The following is a 14,058-nucleotide window of genomic DNA, read 5'->3' on the forward strand; positions in this document are numbered from 1 at the left end:
AAAAATGTTCCAGAGTATGGTTTTAACTTTTTTTCCCCCATGGAAACATGCACGTAATGGGCCACCTCCAGAAAGTTACTGTACCTTTAAATTGGTACATATTTTGATGTAGGACTATTTAATGGCATTAATACATTTGTGAGATGTTAGTAAGTGGATGTCTATAATTCTAGCCATTGCTTCCCACTCTGATACACACCATAATTCAAATGATGGCATTTAAGGTGTAACATAACATATTTATTATAAACATATTTTAATTATTATTTCATAGCATGATAATAGGGTCCAAACCAAGCAGTCCACATCTGTTTGATCAGTTGATGAAGTTTTGAAATCCACATAAATGAAGATGGAAGAGCTGAAAGCAGAATGAAAGGCTTAATACACCTTATGTCTGTGTTATTCACTTTCAAGTATTTTTGTAATAGCTATAAAACCACCTGACCTGGATCCATCCGAATGAAAAACATATAAAGAAAAACAGCAAGAACCAAGACTTTGTGGAGATGGAAAGTACAGGAAAATGGTCCCAAAAGTTTTTTGCACAAATGTTTTATTATTGCTCCAAGTTTGTGCAATATTGCCCCTGTAAAACATAACAATGTAAACAAAACACCAGGGTGCATGCATTTAGTATGTATACTATGTGTCATTGTTACACCTTGAGGCTTGATTGTAAGAAGACAGGTCGTGGAATCACTCGAAGGATTTTGAGCAGGATTACATTCAAGTTCTTTTTCTTCTACAATGTCAAGGGCTGTGCGTCTTTGCTCCTCTGTTAATGTATTGCTCCCCACTCTCCCCTGAATCAGCTCTCGGGCCTCCTCCAGGTGTCCAAGTGGTATGAGAATGTGTAACAGGTAGAGCTCCATGACTGTTGCAAATCCAGAAGCCCTGTTGTTTTCTACACAGTGTAACCAAATATTGGTTACTTCCATCATCACAACTGCCTCTCCAACTTTGGAATAGAGTAGTATACTGAAAAAGAGAAAAGTATTGAATATTCTCCTAATTAACACAGCATTGGTAATCTATATTCTATATATTATAATTATCCCTGCATAATACAGACGTGGACAAAATTGTTGGTACCCCTCTGGAAATGAAAGAAAAATCAACAATTTTCAATGAAATTACTTGAAACTAAGAAAAGCAATAATAAATTAAAGCCGCTTGCGGCGATGGTGGCCCTCGCCCCGGTGCGCATTCCCCTTGGTTATGTTCTGGTGCTGTTTTGCTGCATTTGGCACAGGGTGTCTTGAATCTGTGCAATGTACAACAAAGTCTCAAAACCATTAATGTATTTTGAAATGAAATGTGTTGACGAGTGTCAGAAAGCTTGGTCTCAGTCGTAGGTCATGGGTCTTCCAACAGGATAATGACCCAAAACACACAGCTTAAAACATGGTAAATGGTTACATTTTTCTATAGCGCTTTTCCACCTTCAAGGCACTCAAAGCGATTTACAACAAGGAACCAGTCACCCATTCACACACCAGTGTACGCAGACACTGTGGGCAAGGTGGGTTAAGTGTCTTGCCCAAGGACACAATGACAGCATTCATCTGTGGGAGCTAGAATCACATCAGCCAACCTGTGGGTTAGTGGATCTGACTGCTCAACCTGTGATGTTTATGCCGAGAACTGGATTCGAACCACCAACCTTCAGATCAGTGAGCGAATGCTCTACCAACTGAGCTACTGCCGCCCATCCAAGACTGGCTTAGAACAAAACTTTCTGAAGTGGTCTTCTGTGAGCCCAGATCTCAATCCTACTGAACATCTGTAGAAGCAGCTGAAACATGCTGGCTGGAGAAGGCAACCTTCAAACCTAAGGCAACTAGAACATTTTGCGTACGAGAAATGGGTCAAAATACCTTTTGACCAGTGCAGAAGTCTCATTGACATTTACAGAAATCATTTGTTTGCAGAGTTTGTCTCAAAAGGTTGTGCAACAAACAAAGCTAAAACAAAGTTAAGGGTAGCATCACTTTTGTCCAGGCCAGTTTCATTATTTTGGTTTTTCTAATAATTCTGTTGAACCACAGGTGAAAAGCAATGTTTGATTTTCATTGGGCAATTTTCAGTATTTTTTAAATGTATTATTGCTTTTATCAGTTTCAAGTTATTCAGTGATGACTGTTTTTTTTTAATGTGTTATGTATTGTAACAACTAAAATAAATCCAATCAAGCAGATCAAATCATTGGCAATCACTATAGTTTAAAATAAGCTCTTGAAGATGTTATACACGAAAAGAATGCAATAGCCTGTAGGTTAACAAAGTACAATCGCGTTTTACTGTACCACATTTGAATAATTTTAGCTGGTATTTTCTCCTGGTAATCATACTGTTGAAGAACCCAAGGGAGAGCACGACGCCATTCATTTAGTTCAGCCAGTGCCTGCATCCCCAAGATGCAAAAGCCAGTCTTGATATCTTCAGACCTAGAAACACAATCATCATATAAAAAATCTCACTCACACCAGAATACATCAACAACCAAGGCATTAATATTTCACGTTTACCTTTCATCCTCGTGCTCGCCGTTTGTCAAGGTTTGCAGAGCTCTGTCACAAGTTTCAAAAACATTTTCAAAATCTTTGTTCAAAATGAACTTCTCTGCAGCTGACTCCAACAAACTGGGCATTGAATTCATAGTTAAACACTGAGACGTGCTAATAGCACGGCTATGAGGCGACGCTGATGCTATATTGCTATTAGACGAGACATTCATAGTTTAAAGCCAAAAGCTTCACATTCGCAAAATGTGTTTACATCGAACTTCCTGGAATAAAGCAACAAAACCAATCAGAGTTCACGTTACCGTCGCTTTGACTTCAGCCAATCATGTCGCGTTTTATTGGCGTGTAGCACATATGTCCTCGCTTGTAAACACGTGCAGAATACGCTGTCTCCGCTGCTTCTACTATAAAGATAATCTGAACCATAATCACATTGTAAGTTATTGCACTGCATTTAATATTATAAATGAATTTTACAGTACTGTTGTTCGATCAGGTGTTTAAATCCGTGAACTGAAATAATACTTTGGCTTCTTGGAATTAGCACGCTTGCTAACTTGCCTGAGTAGAGTTTAGTTAGAGTTGCATTTGATTCTGATAGTTGTAATTGCTATAAACTTAAATTATGTTTTGGGTGTAATTTTAAAACAAGTGTTCTAAGTTCACATGCTATCTTATTCTTATTACAGTATTATAGAAAATCGTTAAGATGGCCAAAAGTCTCCGAAGCAAATGGAAGAGAAAAATGCGGGCAGAGAAAAGGAAGAAAAATGCCCCCAAAGAATTGGCCCGTCTCAAGAAGGCTCTTGGTACAGACGTGAAAGGCGAGGCTGTAATGACAGACATACAGGATATAACCACTGTGGTACCAGCTGACAAAATAAAGAAACAAACAGACGTGGAAATGACAGAAGATACAGGGGATGGTAAGTAAAACATCGGAGCAACTGTAGTTCCTTAGCTTCCTTAGCACTGATGCGTATTTATTGTTATTTATTTTTTGCTTAGGTGAGAAAATGGATATGGACAGCAAGCGCAATAAGAAAACTCTGCTTAATGAACATGGACAGTATCCTGTTTGGATGAGTCAGCGTCAAGCCAAAAAAATTAAAGGCAAACGGATGGCTAAGAAAGGAGGCTCTAGCAAAAAGAAGAAGGGCATTGCTTGGTAACAGACTTATTTTGCCTGAAAAATTATCTATGGACCTTTAAAGGAATTGCATCATGTATTGTTTGTTTGACCAAATTGTTTATGAAAAACTTTGCCATACTTTTGCAAAGGTCTGTTTTTGTAAAGAAGTCAAACTGAAACCTCGTATGAAAAACAAAGACTTAATCAGACCTGGGTCAAGTTGGTCTTTTCTGTGCATTTCTCCCTTTTCAAACTAAGACATAAATATTAGGTTCTCTTCCTGTTCGATAATATAGGCTCATGATGGGGATTAAGATATGAGGGGTTTTCCTAGTGGTATTGGACAATTTTAATTAACACCAGACTTAAATGGCTTTATTATCAAGTAGTATCATTGTTTATTCAAAATATTCAGTGCAAAACTGCAAGTTTATCATCACTGTATTAATTCCACATAAGCAGCTGGGAACAGACCAATGCGCCCATGACAGTGTCCTTTCCACCAGCCTTCATCGATCATCTCCACATTGGTGATAATGTCCTCTGGGTTGAAGGAGATCTCATCATCAGCCTCTGTGACATAAATTAAGCAACACTATGAAATTTTGTACAAAGAAATCACTGGCCATTAAGAATCCCGTACCTCCTTGATAATCATAAATGGCTTTTGCTTGCAAGCCATATGACAGGTCTTCATAATCATTGTCGCCCTCTGTTGAATGTGACAGTCCAAATAAATATGTGTTGAATATATCTGAATGCAGTCTAACCTTAAACAAACCTGTGAGTTGAGAGGAAGGTGGCTGCGGCTCTGATAGGTTCTCGTACTCCCCATCATCCTCCTCTACTTCATCCACTTCTGCTGACCTCAGAGGAACCGAAGGAGCATTCTCATCTAGTATATCCTCTTCATGTGGAGGAATCGCTGGAGGCTGTTCGTAAAGTGGCTCCTCCTGCATACAAGCTCAAAACTATAATTCCAGGAAAGTTCGAGGCATACTCTGATTCCACTCATAAGGTCACAAAAGCGCAAGTCAAGTTCATTTTAATTTGTTACCTCTGGCTCTTCCTGTATCTCTGTGCTGTGGGTGTGGTGGTCTTCAGGGACAGCTTTGGCATACATAGCTGAGGCTTGTGGAGGAAGAGATTTCTCCTCTCTGCTTATTTCCTGCAACAAGTTTTTATTTTTGTTGCATTTAGATTCTGCGGACCATAGACTTAATCAAATAGTAAGGTTAAACTTTAAGAGCAGTTTGGTCCAATAAACTTTGTAACATTCTTGTAGTTGTATTAATGACAGCTCAACAGTGTCCATGTGAATTACCGGTGGATGCTCTTTAGCCTCCTCTCTCTCTCTAGTTTCTCGGGCTTGCCTCCTTGCTCGTTCTTCCTCTGCTTTCTTTCGGTTTTCTTCATCGGATGCTTTGGCCATGCTCTCAAAACGTGCCTTAAGTTTACCCGCACCGACACTCGCTGAATCACACACAACAACAAGGCACTTTACATTATATAACGTATTTCTTATAAAAATGACAAAATATCTATTTAAAGTGTCTATTTACATGTTTCCACTGGCACTGTTTTTTCATATGCAGAAGTAGGAGAGTCAATATCCGAGTAGCCAGTTGCGCTCTGAAGTGTACGTGATGGTTACATGATTTATTATATAAAATATGCATTCATTGCATTTTAAATTGTAATGTAATGAGGTGTTGAAAATGCTGACTTTGTCCATACGATCTGCTTGTACTCCATATCGACCTCCAAATCCTGCCGAATAATCTGGAAATAAGAAATCATTGAATAGTGAATTTAGGCTTGTGTTCCTGTGTCCTTCAAAAACACAAAGGTATTTATCTTACCTTTTTGTGACTGATGCTTTTCTGTTTCAGCCTTATAATCAAACCCCAAAGCTGATTTGTCTACTTTTTCCTTCTCTACTCCAAACTTTCCTCCAAACCCCTTTGAATAATCTGATGAAAATATTAAGAAATTATTGTCAACAGAAGGACTCAGTGATTCCTTAATTACAGCTGTTATTACCTTTTTGTGACTGATGCTTCTCTGTGTTTGCTTTGTAGTCATATCCAAGGGCAGCTTTATCCACTTTTTCCTTCTCCACACCAAATTTTCCCCCAAAGCCTTTAGAATAATCTGCCATTACAAGAGACAAGTAAATATACCTATTGTTTTTAAAGCATCAACTTTTGAAATGGACATTCTTCACCTTTTTGTGACTGATGTTTCTCTGTCTCGCCCTTATAGTCATATCCCAGAGCAGCTTTATCCACTTTGTCTTTTTCTACTCCATACTTTCCCCCGAAACCCTTTGAATAATCTAAAATACATTGTTATTTCCAGTGATTTATAAAAATCCTGTTTGCTGTTCGAAATGATTCAGGTACCTTTCTGGGATGCATGCTGTTGCACATCTCCTTTGTATTCAAAGCCCAAAGCTGACTGCAGTAAAAAAAAATAAAAAAATCATTGTATACTATTTGATAATGCATATAAATAGATTGTATTCTTACCTCATCAACACGGTCCTTCTGAACTCCAAATTTCCCACCAAATCCTTGTGATGCGTCTTTCTGTGAGGAATGCTGCTGCACCTCTGCCACGTAGTCATGCCCCAGAGCCACCTTCATTAAAGCAAATTATAAATTAAATACAATTCAAGGGCAATTATGTTAATACTTCAGTACAAACCTTGTCCATTCGATCTTTTTCCACCCCAAATTTGCCTCCATAACCGTATGAGGCTTTGGGAATGTGTTCTTTCTGTTTCACCCGCTCATGCTCCACCACCACTTTCTGTCTGAGGTCTGCCACACTGCCAATGATAATATGAGGTTATATCATAGTAATTAACATATATTCCTTTAATTCCTCTTATATTGCAAAAAACCCACGTGTGCATGTGTTTCAAAATAGGGATGCACCGATTTGATACTGAATAATTAGCTGTCTTGGATATTGGCTTCCAAATATCGGTTCAACCAATATCCTAGTTGGACATATAAATTGATGTAATAAAAGTATTGGCCCAGAAAGTCTCACAATATTATAATGTTTAAAGTTAATTGGGGGATAAATACCAGCTACATAACACATTTGGATCTTATGGATTTTATTTTTATTTAAAGAAAATAAATTCTGTTTTCAGTCTCAGCATTAGTATTGGTTGATATTGGGAATCGGCAAGTACTTAAAGCCACAGTATCGTAATCAATATCAGAATTGAAAAAGCTGGATCAGTGCATCTATATTTCAAAACATGATGCTGGCATGGCAATCTTTAAGGCATAGGTAGACTTAATTTAAAAAGATAGAGTGTGTGAAGGATAATGTTTTATTTGGCACATGCTAGAAGATCTGTGAAGTTTAATTTCTGTATTTGTTCTGCCACTTTAAACACATTTAATACTCCTACAGATATGACTGATGTTTCATAGTTCTGTAGTTTCCTTATTAGGTCAGACTTGCTGACTTACTTCTGCTCTCTTGACTTCCTCTTCCTGTTGCAGTGCATAACCACATTGGCCTATATGTGTTTTATTTTGAGAGACATTTTAAATAGTCCCTCACCTTATATGCTCTTTACGCCCCGAACCTTCGATTGTCTTTGCTCCCCATCTCTGCTCCTGCTCTGTAATGTCATTCTACAAAAACAGGGTGCACAAGGTAAACAAGAGCATCAGTGTTCAATCCCAAGTATAGCATTTACTTTAAAGTTACCTCGAAGTCAGGGTCTGTCTCCCAATCATCTCCATCCCCTGTGCTCTCCTTTGCACTCACGTTATGGCCTACAACTGATTTCCACATTTCTAAAGGATAAACAACATCAAACAAAATAGGCCAACCACACTTGTCCTGGTTGCATTCATTATATTTAATTGTAACTCTCCAATTGTTACACTTTCATGAAAACAGAAATAAAAATATGGTATAGTATCCTGCACTCATTGTTTTTAATTGTAATTATACTTTCATAAAAATAAAAATACAAACAAAACTCAACATTCAGAAATTTCCATACGCCTAATATTGCTGCATAAAGCCTACAGTGTAACCTCCTAACCCAAGTCGGATGAAAAACACTTTCTCTTGATGACAATTAAAATAAATGAGTAGTGTCAATTCAATAGACCAAACCTTCCCTACCTTTAAATTGTCAGCAAGCCAGGCGATGTCTGAGATCAGTCACTTGGCAAAAAAATATTTGACAGTTTGTGATGGGCGGTGTGTGTGGCACGCAGAGTGACACGTTACGCACAAAGTAGTTTATTTACTAGTCATTACTCGCCTTCGACACACGAGGTCATAAGTGTTCTGCAAATTTGTAGACTAAGCCTATGAGTACAATGGGCGGATATTTTAATAATGGAATTGACAGAAAGGAGCCACTATGTATTCTTTAACACATAAAAATACCCTTTATTGATTTTAATGCTAGCAGTATTTTAACAAAACCATACCAGAATGTTTATGGATTATTTAATTCATCTTTCGGATGTTTACAAGGTAGTTAATAGACAAGAATGCCCTGCCATTACAGAATAAATTTATGGTACAACAAACCCATTGCTGTAAAAGTTAATTTGAAAAAACATATAAGCACTATTATGTCTGGTCCAACATGTTATGTCTGGTTTTACACAGCCCTTTAATAGTTGCAATGTACAGTATAAATGTATTTCAGTATGTGAATGTGGGAACAATCATTAATAAGCACAACTTCTGTCCCTCGCATCTAAACAAACTACATCAGTGTAGTCCTTACAAAATTGGTCCAGTAAAACTGAAAGAATGCTGAAAATACTCAGTAACTCATTTAACATTATATGAGCAGTGTTCCCTGGTAAAATGCCGCTTTAATTGTAAAGGTTAAAGTAATCTAAAAATAATATAATTGCACTGTGCTCCATTTTTGTGCATAAAATGAGCAGAAGAGAAAGAGACCAGACAAGAAAAACATGTCCCAAAGCCTAAATCCATTAACATAAAGTGACCATCAAGTGTTAAAGTTTAAAAGGCACAGGAACACGCCTATAGCCACAATACTTCTCTCAATATCTACACATTCCTTTCAAGTTGAAGGAAAATGCACAACTTAGTCTCTTTCTGACCCCAGCTTACCTTAAAAAGTGTCACAGCTGTTAAGAGAAATTAAGTTAAAAATCATACGACAAATCAAATTCATACCAAATATCTACAGTGTAAACTTTGGCTACAAGTAAAATTAGACTTCAAAGTGCAACATTTGTGTGGAACAAAAACATAAAATGGCTTATGTTTTGACATGATCCCTGTGGTCCAACTGTCCTATCAGTGAAAAGGCTTAGAGGTATCCACCGAGGCAGAGTAACAGCAGGACGTGCACTGTGAGCAGGTAGAGACTGAGCAGAAGAGGGGTGCGCTGACGAGAGCAGAATGCCACTCTTAACATCCGCAGCAGGCCTGGACCAACTCTCCGCGTCTGCAAAGAGGAGCGATGATATGAACAATGTACATACCATAAGGCTTTATAAGGGCAGAGGTTATAATGAAAAATAATTACTTCACTTACTCTAGTGACAGCTCCTTCTGGTGGTTCAATGAAGACTGCAGTTTCTGAGAGTTCATCTTCTAATGCCAAGTTCCACTGAGCCTGACTGTGACTAAAATATTAATAGAGGTATGAATAGTCATGCAGATGAAATAATATATTCAACAAAATATTTACAATTAGAGCCCAATTGAAATTAGAGGGTTTTTTATTGCTCAGGCACATATATGTTAGATTTCGAGTTCTTACCGACTCAGTCGATCTTGCGTGGCCTGTAACTGCTCCTCAGCAGCTATCCTTTGACGAGTCTCTTGATCTAATCTAATGTGAAATGTTACAGTTAGCATTAAACACTAAGATGCTTAAATTTGATTTTTGTGGACAGTTTTGTTTGAATAGTACCTCTGATGCAGCTCCTTGACCTCCTCCAGATATGCATGTGTCTCCAGAACAGAGGATTTCTGTTGTGGAGCCCCTGGAGCACCATCTTCTGCTCCCTATCACAATTACACCAACAACACAAGCATAATAACATAACTACATTTTAATACACTCTAGAGCAACAGCAACTTAACCTACATACCTGTCTTTGATAGTGTTCTTCTTGGAGTTGTGGTTTCTTATGGTGAACTTCCTCCAGCATAGTACTGAGATGGCGTAGTTGTTGGTCTCTTTCTGAGAGTGTAACAAGAGTCTGCTGCTTTAGCTGCTCGGCTTGAGCCATCATATCCACCCGTTCCATACTGAGAACATGAAATACACAATTACCTTTGCCCTGGTTCAATACAAGATAAAAAGTGTAATCATTCAAACATACTGTAGTGCATCGATTTCCTGCTTGCCCACTTTAACAGCGTTTTCCAGCTCTGCAATGACTCCCAGCAAGTTTTTGTTCCTCTCCTTCTCCTCAAAAAGTTCCTGACTGACTTTGATCAGCTCTCCTGCACCCAGCCGGGACAGCTCAGACTTTTGCTTTTTGAGCTCTGAGGATTTTGATTCAAGCTGCTCCAGCTGAGGGGAAATATGTATTTGGGTATTAGAAATAGTCAAGAGCAAAATATTGACTACAAATGTAGCAAAATTGAGCACTGTGTAACTCACCAGTCTTTCCCTGTCATTCTGCAGGGCCTGCAGAGCATTTTTCAGACCCCAGACTTCCCCAGTGGAGCTTGTTAATCCACTTTGTGCCATGTGGCTACCTGCTCTGCTGAGCTCTTCCACTTTCAGACTCAGTTCCTGTACCTTGTTTAGAGCTTGGTCCCTGCTGTCTTGAAGCGAGGCCATGGTTTTAGCAAAGGATTGCTTCTCTGCTCTGAGCTGTGTGGTCACTTCTTTCTCCTCCAGCAGCTTCTGTTCAACAGCCAGCAGGTCCCGTGCCAGCTCTGCAACTCTTTCCTGTGCACTCTCAGACTCTGTGCGCATCACACCTCCCTCCCATTTTAGCTCTTCAAGTTCTTTGCTCTTGGTCTCCTGTGCTTCCCTCTCTGTTAACAGAGTGTCCTCCAGATCTTTAACCTGTTTTCTTGCAGCTTGTAGTTGCTCCCTAAGCTTCTCCACCTCTGCTCCTGGAGCAACCACCACTTGTGAAGGTGTACTGGTCTCAGCTACCTGACTAAGAGTCTCCTCCTCTAGTCTACTGTGCCCCTCGGTGTCCCTGGCCATATTCAGGCTCCTCAGCTGGTTCTCCATTTCTTTATGCTGCTTCTCGAGAGTAGCTATGCGCTGGCGTTGGGCTGCTAAAAGCTGTTTGTGTTGAGACTCTTTCATGCTTAGGACTTGGTTGAGCTCTTCTCTGTATCCATGAAGCTGTGCAGCCAGCTTGGCTTTTTCCGCGTACAGGTCATCCCTCTGTACCAGCAGAGAGCGCAGCTCTTCTTTCAGGCTGTTGTTTTCACCAGCAGCCTCCTGGATCAGACCATCCTTTTCCATCATCACCTGTAATATGAAGTCAACAATAAATATACAAAATACTGTTTAGTGATTTGTATGATATCAATTATAATGTCCCAGTACCTGAAGATGTTTCTCTTCCAGCTGCTTATACATATTAAGGACTCTGTCTCTGTCATCCTGCAGAGAGCCCATAGCCTTGGTAAATGAATCTAGCCTTGTTTTACTCTGATTACTTTCGGTTTCTGCTTTTCGCAGTTTGTCTTCAAGCTCCTGCAGTTCAACTCTTCTCTGCTCCAGCTCCTTCTCAGCTTCTTGTGCTCTACCTTCAGCCTCCTTTCTGGCCTCCTCTGCAGCCTGAGACAAAAACACAAAACAATATATGATAAAGATGTTTTATATAATGTACATTAAACTTTGAAATAAGTGATATACCTGAGTGACCGCTTGCTCTGTCTCGCCTAACATCTCAACCTCTTTTCGTTCCTTCTCATTTAACTCCATCTGCAAGTTTTCAGTCAGGGCCTTGGAGGAGCGCAGATCTGCCTCTAGTTGTTCCACATTCAGACATAGACGCCTTTCTTCAGTTTCTCTTTCTCTTAGCTCAGTTCGGGCTTGATCAGCTTCAGCCTGTAAATGGCCCACTGCCTCCTCCAGAGCTTTTGTCCTCTGATGCAAACTCTCCACTTCCTTTTGAAGACTAAGGGTTTCACTTTGTGCAGCCTGCAGAGCAGTGGTGGTCTGCTCCAGCTGGCTCCTCTCCTTTTCAAGAGACTCTTTATTGGCTTTGAATTTGTTGTTAAATTCCTCAAATTTCTGCTGCCATTCTTTGTCGGCATTTTCCAAACTAAAAATAAAAACATAATACCTTTACATTATATAAACTGAATGTGAGAAGACCCTAAAAAATGTAAAGAAAAATGTTTTACCTGTCAATAGAGATTTGGAGTCCTTCTTTCAGTGCAATTTCCTTTTGCAGCTGTTCTGCTAATGCCTTTACACGTGTTTCCGCCTCCCGAACTTCAGCCTCTTTACCCTGGAGAGCGCCATTGAAGCGGTTTTCCCACTGACGGGCCTCATCTAAAATACGGTCCCGATCATCCTGCAATGAAGACATGCAGCGAGAGAAGGCAGCCAACCTGGCCAGTGACTCATCCAATTGAGTTTTCAACTCTTGTGCCCGTCTTTCTGCTGCCTCTGCCTGGTCTCTGGCCTCTGCAGTAGCATCTTCCTCTCTCTCCCTTTCTCTGAAGGACTCCTCTAGTCTCAGCTCTATCTCTTTCAGCTCAGCTCCCAGCCTGAACCGCACAGAGTCCAATGTCTGCTCAGCTTCAGTTTTCAGCAATGTCTCCTTCTGCTGGGCCTTTTGCTCCACAGCTGCTTTATCAGCCAAAGCGTCCTTCAGTTGTTCCTGGGCATAATTTAACTGAGACTTACAATCGCACAACTCTGCTTCAGTCCTTTTCAAATCCTCCACAGTTTTAGAAATCTCAAGTTGAGCATGTTGCTGTTTCTTTAGGAGCTCATCATGACCGATCTGCAGTGCCTTAGCCTCTCGACCCAGTTCACTGATCCTCTCTTGGTACTGAATAGAGTCTTTCTGCAGCTGGCGAACCTCCAGCTGTTTCTCTCGAAGCAGCTCTTCGAGCTGTCGCGATCGGCTTTGACTTCCCTCTTTGACTCGTTCCGCAGAGCGCAGCTGCTGCTCGAGCTCCCTCTGTTTCCCACACTGTGCCTCGGCCTCTGCCCGCTGCCTCTGGGCCTGCCTCATGTCCTCCTCCAGCCTCAAGGCGCGTGCCTGCTCACTGTGGTACTGAGCCTCCAGTTCAGCCCTCTCTCGCTCCAGTGTCTCCACTTCACACTGCAGCTCTGCCAGGTGCTGCCGCTGGTCTGAAGCCTCCTGTTGGTAGCTGGCAATGCTGCCATTGAGTTGAGCCAGTTGATTCATCAAGCGCTCCTCCAGGTTATCCTTCTCAGATTCCAGATTTTTAAGGAGCTCTTTGAAATGTGTCTCTCTACTGACTCCTTCCTCTGCCAGCCTCTTTTCCCTCTCTGTGCTCTGATGAAGTGACTGCTCTGAAGTGATTTCTTTTGTTTTGAGCTCTTCAACATCTTGTTCGAGAGTAGCTAATTGCCCCCTTAATTCAGCTTCCAGTTTCTGCCACTGAACTCTTTCAGTAGCAAAAGCAGCTTCCATATCCTTAATTTTGTGTTCCATTTGTTCAAGTTCATATTTTTTTTCTGTTGGGGCACCTACACCTATAGCAACTTTGTTAGACGGTTCTAAAGTTGTTTCTTCATGTTCTTGGCCCTCAGATGGCTCATATTTAGTCATAGTCATATCTGATGTTTGTGCAGTTACAATCTCCTCTTGAACAGCAGCAGTGCTCTGGGCTGTAGTTTCACTTTCTTTAAATTCCCTTTGTGCAATTTCTTCCCTTAACTCATCAATGTGCTGACTTAAAATGTCTCTCTCATTTTTGGTTTCCTCTAATTCAGTTTGTAAAGCCCTCAGATCCTCACACGCTTTTTCAAACTCAGCTTTAAGGCCTCTATCATCAGGTGACACATTCATGGCTTTTTCTTGCTGTTCTCTCAGCCGTTCATTCTCCTCTTCCAATTCCATTATTTTCTGTTGCTTTGTTTTAGCAAACTTTCTCATTTTGTCTTTCACTGTGTCCACCTCTTTTTTTGCCTCCTCTGCTTGTCTTTCAGCCTCTAGTCGCAATGCTTCATGGGCCCTTACTTTAGACGCTAGCTCCTGTCTCTCCTGTTTGGCTGCTTCCAGGACTCTTCTCACACGCTCTGCTTCATCACTCACATTTTCATAGGACTTGAGGAGCGTCTCATACTCCTCCTTCATGTTTTGTACCTTTTCTTCCCACTCTCTGCAGGTGTGGGCTGCCTCCTCTTTGGCGAGCTCAGCCTCTCTTTGATAATTGTCTTTTTCACTTATAATG

At 40.4% G+C, this 14,058-nt stretch overlaps 4 protein-coding genes across 6 annotated transcripts in view; 1 reads left to right on the top strand and 3 right to left on the bottom strand.

Annotated features, from left to right (window-relative positions):
- Positions 1 to 218: 218 nt before the first annotated feature.
- On the bottom strand, positions 219 to 2,981 carry pex26 (peroxisomal biogenesis factor 26). Of its 2 annotated transcripts, XM_020926700.2 has the most exons (5): positions 2,532 to 2,980; positions 2,310 to 2,450; positions 665 to 981; positions 449 to 589; positions 219 to 361 (listed from the first exon to the last, which is right to left on the bottom strand). In XM_020926700.2, exons 1-5 carry the CDS (start codon positions 2,738 to 2,740, stop codon positions 264 to 266), a joined length of 906 nt encoding a protein of 301 aa, XP_020782359.1. In that variant the 5' UTR covers positions 2,741 to 2,980; the 3' UTR covers positions 219 to 263. The 2 variants fall into 2 exon arrangements, with proteins under 2 accessions (XP_020782359.1, XP_055009903.1); XM_055153928.1 differs by having other exon boundaries at positions 449 to 981; positions 2,532 to 2,981.
- Positions 2,845 to 3,874, top strand: llph (LLP homolog, long-term synaptic facilitation factor). Its single transcript, XM_020926235.2, has 3 exons — positions 2,845 to 2,963; positions 3,218 to 3,454; positions 3,537 to 3,874. The coding sequence occupies exons 2-3, from the start codon at positions 3,238 to 3,240 to the stop codon at positions 3,698 to 3,700; spliced, it is 381 nt and encodes a 126-aa protein (XP_020781894.1). The 5' UTR covers positions 2,845 to 2,963; positions 3,218 to 3,237; the 3' UTR covers positions 3,701 to 3,874.
- Positions 3,875 to 4,030: 156 nt separating this feature from the next.
- hcls1 (hematopoietic cell-specific Lyn substrate 1) lies at positions 4,031 to 7,945 on the bottom strand. Its single transcript, XM_020926233.2, has 16 exons — positions 7,825 to 7,945; positions 7,399 to 7,487; positions 7,249 to 7,322; positions 6,370 to 6,493; positions 6,192 to 6,302; positions 6,066 to 6,120; positions 5,888 to 5,998; positions 5,704 to 5,814; positions 5,523 to 5,633; positions 5,387 to 5,442; positions 5,223 to 5,292; positions 4,985 to 5,133; positions 4,718 to 4,828; positions 4,442 to 4,613; positions 4,304 to 4,372; positions 4,031 to 4,233 (listed from the first exon to the last, which is right to left on the bottom strand). Exons 2-16 carry the CDS (start codon positions 7,483 to 7,485, stop codon positions 4,097 to 4,099), a joined length of 1,548 nt encoding a protein of 515 aa, XP_020781892.1. The 5' UTR covers positions 7,486 to 7,487; positions 7,825 to 7,945; the 3' UTR covers positions 4,031 to 4,096.
- A 198-nt stretch (positions 7,946 to 8,143) lies between these two features.
- Positions 8,144 to 14,058, bottom strand: part of golgb1 (golgin B1) — a 15,631-nt gene continuing 9,716 nt past the window's right edge. For both annotated transcript variants that reach the window (XM_055153925.1, XM_055153926.1), the window contains exons 11-20: positions 12,028 to 14,058; positions 11,534 to 11,945; positions 11,222 to 11,455; positions 10,310 to 11,143; positions 10,026 to 10,219; positions 9,792 to 9,951; positions 9,611 to 9,705; positions 9,458 to 9,529; positions 9,230 to 9,320; positions 8,144 to 9,139 (exon numbers count right to left, since the gene is read on the bottom strand). The exon at positions 12,028 to 14,058 is cut by the window's right edge and continues 2,887 nt beyond it. In XM_055153925.1, coding sequence (XP_055009900.1) covers positions 9,002 to 9,139; positions 9,230 to 9,320; positions 9,458 to 9,529; positions 9,611 to 9,705; positions 9,792 to 9,951; positions 10,026 to 10,219; positions 10,310 to 11,143; positions 11,222 to 11,455; positions 11,534 to 11,945; positions 12,028 to 14,058 — 4,261 coding nt within the window. In that variant the 3' untranslated portion in view covers positions 8,144 to 9,001. The remainder of the gene's footprint in view (positions 9,140 to 9,229; positions 9,321 to 9,457; positions 9,530 to 9,610; positions 9,706 to 9,791; positions 9,952 to 10,025; positions 10,220 to 10,309; positions 11,144 to 11,221; positions 11,456 to 11,533; positions 11,946 to 12,027) is intronic.

Source organism: Boleophthalmus pectinirostris, unplaced genomic scaffold (assembly GCF_026225935.1).
Source record: "Boleophthalmus pectinirostris isolate CB_2022bp ecotype Guang Dong unplaced genomic scaffold, ASM2622593v1 HiC_scaffold_18, whole genome shotgun sequence".
Classification (NCBI taxonomy): Eukaryota; Metazoa; Chordata; class Actinopteri; order Gobiiformes; family Gobiidae; genus Boleophthalmus; species Boleophthalmus pectinirostris.